The 6,598-nt window shown below is 39.7% G+C and overlaps 1 protein-coding gene across 1 annotated transcript; it reads left to right on the top strand.

Annotated features, from left to right (window-relative positions):
* The first annotated feature begins 1,126 nt into the window (after positions 1-1,126).
* Positions 1,127-2,892, top strand: KRTAP27-1 (keratin associated protein 27-1). The gene has a single exon (XM_002761349.5). It carries the CDS (start codon positions 2,143-2,145, stop codon positions 2,761-2,763), a length of 621 nt encoding a protein of 206 aa, XP_002761395.4. The 5' UTR covers positions 1,127-2,142; the 3' UTR covers positions 2,764-2,892.
* Positions 2,893-6,598: the final 3,706 nt, after the last annotated feature.

Here is a 6,598-nt window from a genome sequence, read left to right as displayed (position 1 = left end):
GTGTTTACTAATTGAATCAAAATTATATACTGAAACACTTATTAATTTGACACTCACTTAAATAAAATGTGCTAGTTATTGCCTCATTCCAAAGAGAAAATAACTCACGGAGTGGCCTTATTCACAAATGATAGACTTAACATCACCATAATAAAATTTGAAGGGACTGCACAAGTACTCACTAATTGACTGCACATTGTGAAATTAATAAGAAGGCTGCTGGCTGGAGACAGTTCTGTAAATTTCAGGCTAGATGGTGTCCTGCCTATGCCTACACAATTCGGCAAGAGGACTCTGTGTTGACATTGAAAATTGGTTTCAATTTCCATGTTAAAAACATACCAACACAGCCAGGCGCAGTGGCTCATGCCTGTAATCCCAGCACTTTTGGAGGCCATGACGGGTGGATCACCTGAGGTCAGGAGTTCGAGATAAGTGTGGCCAACATGGTGAAAATCTGTCTCTACTAAATATACAAAAATTAGTCGGGTGTGGTGGCACCTGACTGTAATCCCAGCTACTTGAGAGGCTGTGGCAGGAGAATCACTTGAACCTGGGAGGCAGAGGTTTCAGTGAGCTGAGATCATGCCACTGCACTCCAGCCTGAGCAACAGAGCAAGACTCCATCTCAAAAGAAAAAAGAAAAAAGAAAGAAAAGAAAAAGAAATAGGCCATGGCCAGGTCTTTTAAAATACTGTAGGATAGGCTAAAGGAAAAGGATCTTATTCTAAGAACAATGAGAATCAATTTGGTATCTTGAAGCAATAAAGTTACAAGCCATAATGAAGCCTCCTTGCAATAATAAATACAAATATGTGTAAGAATCAAATGGGTGGCTGTAGGGTTCATGTGGAGGGCACAGTGAGATCTTTAAACATATAAGTGTGGTCATTCAAAATTATAAATGACTTGCGTGTGTTAAAAGGTATTGTATACAAGATGAGTGTGCAGCCTATAAAGCTGAATGTATTAAAAGGTGCCCTTTTAAATATATAATATCCTCATTCTTTCACATGTCATGGAAGTGTTTCCATAAGAGTACTGAGAATTGCTGAATGTTCTAGGGCTTCTTCAGAGCTCTGAAAGGGAGTCTAGGATACTGCAATAAATATACTTTTATTTTATTGGCATTAGCTGAGCCAAGTATTCTATAGAATATGTTACAGAAATTGTGCTGGTCGGTTCTGTGCTGAGTATGAAACTCTGCTAAGTACGATGTACCAGTGCAATGAGCATAGGAGCTGATCATCTGTCTACAGTCAGTAAACAAAACGCAGAATAGAGTAAGATGAAAAACACATCTGAAGCACGTTTGTCATAAAGGAAAATGACCAACCTTTGAGAAGCACAAACACAAGCAAACACCCCACTTTGTAAAGTATGGAGAAAAGGAATTATATCCATTAGTAATTCAGAAAAGGAAGTAATAACTCCTCAATGGGACGATGGGGGAAGACTTCAGAAAAAGGAAGTGTTTTAAACTGGACTTTTAAGGAGATGACGTAAACAAATGCTAGGCAAAAGACAAGTGTTTACAGGGCAATGGCCTCCTTCAGTACTGTGCGTGGACAGTGAGAGGGAACGTGACCACAGAGTCCTCCCACATTCTGATCCGCTGGAGAGAACAAGATCTGAGTGGAATGAGATTGGGCTCAGTTGGATCCAATTCGAACTTAAAATGTCTTGGACATCAGATTACCACATTCTGCTACATTGGCAGCTCTCAAAACTAGAGCTAAATGTTAATCAGCATTCAACTGGCCACTGCCCCATGCATTTCTCATTGTCCACCTACCAATGTACAGAGTCATGGTGGTTAAAAAAAGTGTTAGCTTGGGTGAATAGGTTTAGACTCTCATTTGACCAACCCCACCTTGAATGAGTCATCTTTAGAGCTAACATAAAAGCCATTTTGAAGATTCAAAATGGACTTACATCTTTGTTAATAAGACATAATCTTCATATATAACCAGAGCGCTAATGAGATGTTATCCTTCAAATTAGTTTAAGCAATGAGTTGCAAAGATATCTTGAAGGAAGCCAACGCCCAGGTTTCTGAGGATATAATCGCCCCGGCCGAGAATTCCATTTTCGAACTCAGTATGTTGAGTCCTTACAACCAACTTTAAGAATTTTAGCAATATGCCTCATAGCCACTGCCATGCACTCAGGAGCTTCCACAATGCCCCACCTCTCTCTGCCATCACACATGGCACTAATCCTATAAGTTTTGAAGATGGTTTTTGTTTGCCCAGCAGCTTCCATAGCAGAACCTGGCTCCTGAACAACTTTCAAGAAACCTGCGATGAAACCACCGGCTGCCAAATGACCAATTGTGAACAGGACTTATCCACAGAAGAGAGCTGTGCGCAAAGTATCTGCCTCCCCGGAGTTGTCCAAACAACTTACTCCAATTCCAAGCCCTGTGAAAGGACAGCGTCCCAATCAGAAAGTTCTTCAGCAGGGTTGGCTTGTGTTTCTCAGCCTTGCCAATCAGGAAGCATTCAGCAGACAGGGTTTGTAGGCCCGAGCTGCCAACCTACAAGCCTCGAGGGAAAGTGTTGCCCACCCAAGACTTCTGAGTCTGAAAGTTGCCAAACTCCGGAATGTACATCTAGCCAGTGTCAGCCTCAGAACCCGGAATCCAGTTCCTGTGGACCTCTGGTCAATGTTGCACCTGAGCCACAACTCCTGGAATCTTCTTCCAGCACTTGTGAACCTACTTGCTGTGTTACTGGTGGTTTTCCATTGCCTAGTAAGTGAAGATCTGTAGAATAGATGGCATATTCTCATTTGGATGAATTTAATTTTGAGATACTTAGGTATTTTGTATTTCTTTAGATAGAAAATTTTGTATGTATGTTTGTAAGTAAATGAAGATGTCTTATTTTACTACTGTCTCCAAAGACAAGATTTTTTTTTCTTGTTCTTTTGTGTGTGTCTGGTGGTAACCTGGGGCTGGAAAGCATGCTAACTCTTTTAGAACACTAGGATACCATTTGCTATAGAGCCATAAGAGTTGTAGCCAGGAAATAACATGAATACTTAAAGGAAACATCACACTTTGACTACTAGTTGTTTTCTTTCGAAATACTTAGCATTGGATCTGTTTTATTAACTAATGTGCTACTAGCAGCAGAAATTCATAAAATATTGGAATTAAAGCAAATCTAAAAGCCTACCTAGTCCTGTGAATTATGATAAGTTCAACCCTATCAGTGGTTGCCCAAGTAGTTAATAGCATCAGAACCACAACTAAAATCTAGGCCTACCCACTGGCCATCTGTATTTTAGCCATTGAATCACAACATTCTTAAATTAACTATAAGATTAAGTCTATTGCTTGAAAAGCACAAGGTAATTTTGAATTTTACCTCCATGGACTTTATAACACGTAGCAACCAGAAACTTTGAAATAGAATGAACTGAAGTTTAGCTTCTTCACTTCATTCATTACTGCTGGATTTTTCCCCCGGTTTTCATTATCTCTTAAGCATTTTTTTGAATTTGGAAAACATTTTTGTATTAAATAAATTTGCTTTGGTAGCAAAATTTGGACTTGGCACAATTAGTTTTATTTAATCCTTTTGTGGGTGTTCTGTTACAGGGATTTTGTTTCTTTGTTTGTTACATAATGAAAATAGTATAAATATTTTGAAGTAGAGAAAACATATCCTCTTGTTATAATTTTTACAGTGTGAACAAGAAAAGAATAACTCATAGCCGTAATCAACAGAAGATGGAAAATTTACTTATATGAAGATCATAAGACCGTAGAGTCAGAGTGTGAGAGATTGATTACTTTTACTTAGGTAGCTTGGCTATTCTGAAACTTTGAGTGTGCTCTTAAAGGGATCTCTCATTTTTTCAGGGCAAAATAAGGTAGTAGTTGAGAGCATAACTTTTGAAGGTCCTTGAGTTGGTTCCAGCTCCTTGAGTTGAAATCTTAGCTTTGCTTGGTGACGGCTATTTAAATTCCAGGTGTGTGACTGTGTACAAATTATTCAACCACCTCAGTTTCTTCAACTTCAGGAATGAAGCGATAATGATAGTGCTACTGTGAGCCTTACTAAGTTAATAAATTAAAGGTGTGAGGCTTAAAAAATTACCATATATATAGCAGATTTAGCAACTCAGCTACCTTAGAGACTCAGTATGGAGGAGGTAGTGGGGGTTTGTAAATAAACCCAGAAATCCATGACAGATTAGGAAAGCCAGTCATCCAACAAAAGAGAGATTAACTGTTTTATATTTTGGAAGATGCAGACAGCAACATCTACTAAGGGAAAGAATTAAGAAACTCAAACCCTATCCAGTTGGGTGGATTAGCGAGTATCTCTGAATCTATGGCAAACCTAATGCTGTTGATAATTTATCAGTTAGTTGTGTAGGTGGGTGCCATGGTGATTCTATGCATCGACATGACTGAGCCAAGGGCTACACAGATTAAGCATTATTTCTGAGTGTGTCTGAGAGTTTTCAAGGGAGATAAGCATTTAAATCAGTGTGCTCAGTAGGTGGCCCTCTCCAATGTGGATGGGAATCATTCAGTCTATTGAAGGCCTGAATAAAACAAAAGGTCAAGAGAAGAGAAATCTTCCCTATTTGTTTCCTGAAAGCCTACTTGAGCAAGGACATTGAATTTCTTCTGCCCTTAGATTGGATTTCTACCATTGGTTCTGCTGGTTCTCAGATCTTCACATTTAGACTGGAAGTATATCACTGCTTTCCTTAAGTTTCCAGGTTGCAGTTGGCAGATCATGGGATTTCTTAGCCTCCATTATTGTGTGAGCCACTCATTCATGATAAGTCACTCACACTCTCCTTCTTCATATACACACATGCACACAAAAGCATATACACACACACACACACACACACACACACGTATATATGGTGAGATAAATAAATATACTATATATCTCTATCTATCTTTCTATCTATCTGTCTATCTATCTATCTACCAACCTACCTTACTGGTTCTGTTTATGTAGCCCTGAATAATACAGTGGGCTAGACAAAGGTCATCCCAACGAGGAAGATTTAAGCCTAAAATCTATAAACCACCACTTACACAGGTGCTCCGTAGGACAGAATTGAGGGAAGTCTGAGAGAGGCCAAACACTATTCAATACCATCAATAGTAACAGAGCCTGCGGCAGCCTCAGTAGCAGAACATCCCTGAAGCAAACAACATTGACATAAAGCTTCCATCCACAGCACTGATGGCAGTAACACAGTATTGACAACAGTGAGACGGACTTTATCGCGTGGAAGCTTCTCAGGATTCTAGTCACAGCCAATCATGTGAACATAGATCAAGTTGTTCACAATGAGGATTTTTACTAATACAATGCCAACTGGGTTGCCCAGAAAAAGCTCAATTCGTTTCTAAAGACAAGATGTTTAGAAACAGCCACTGTTTCTAAAGACAAGATGGAAAACCTAGCCATTCCATGTGCCTTCCAAGTATATGTCGCTTTACTGGGTGTAGCCTGCTGGGAAAGCAGGACTTCGGTGAAAACTGGCTCTGTGTGGTATGTATAATGTGGGGCAGGGCAGTGCCAGGAGAGAGGGACATGGTGTTAAGTTTCACTTTCTCATCTACTCTGCTAATCATTCTAGACACTACTCAAAGGAGAAGTTAGCTGAAGAAGGGGCCAGTATTTAATATGTCTCAACATGGAGCACATTAGAGCACTCATAAAGAGAAATTATGTGGACTCAGGTACTTTTGATATTGAAATATTAAATGCCATATTTATATACAGAGACCTTGGAAGGAAATTTAATGTAAGGAAAAGATCATGAGTCTGACAGTATGACTAGACCTTCTTCAATTCCAAATTCTGTCCATTAAAAGCTATGTGCTCTGGGATTCTGGGATAAATTAACATTCTTTTTGTTTTTCTGAGACAGAGTCTCACTTTACTATTTAGGCTGGAGGGCAGTAGTGTGATGTTAGCTCACTGAAACCTCTGCCTCCCAGATTCAAGCAATTCTCGTGCCTCCACCTCCCAAGTAGCTGGGATTATAGGCACGCGCCACCACACCAGGCTAATTTTTGTATTTTTTTGTAGAGGCGGGCTTGTACCATGCTGGCTGGGCTGGTCTTGCACTCCTGACCACAAGTGATCCACCTGCCTCGGCCTTCCAAAGTGCTGGGATTACAGGCATGAGCCACCGCATCTGGCCCAAATTAACATTTCTGAGACTCAGTTCCATCATTGCAAAATGGAGATAATAATATTAAAGTCATTGATGATTATCACAACTAAATGGCATGATTCCAATTAAATACTTAGAGGAGTGTTTGGCACATAATAAGAGCACATTATATGCTGGGTATCATTTGATAATTCATCTGATATTTTTCTCTTGGCCTCAATTTCAGTTTGTTTTTATGATTGATCTCTTATGCATTTGAACTCCAAGGCAGAGACCAAGAAAATCCTTCCACTCCATGTAAAAAGGATATAAGCAGTATGGGACACCACCAGGATACTCCATGCAGGACTGACTTTCAAGCAATGTCAAAACGTACTGGTGGGTATATGCCTGGTACAGAGCATTCTTCATAGACCAAGGGACTTCTTCC

Source organism: Callithrix jacchus, chromosome 21, assembly GCF_049354715.1.
Source record: "Callithrix jacchus isolate 240 chromosome 21, calJac240_pri, whole genome shotgun sequence".
In the NCBI taxonomy this organism is placed as follows: Eukaryota; Metazoa; Chordata; class Mammalia; order Primates; family Cebidae; genus Callithrix; species Callithrix jacchus.
Note: the sequence above shows the minus strand (reverse complement) of the source record. Positions and strands in the feature narration are given on the sequence as shown.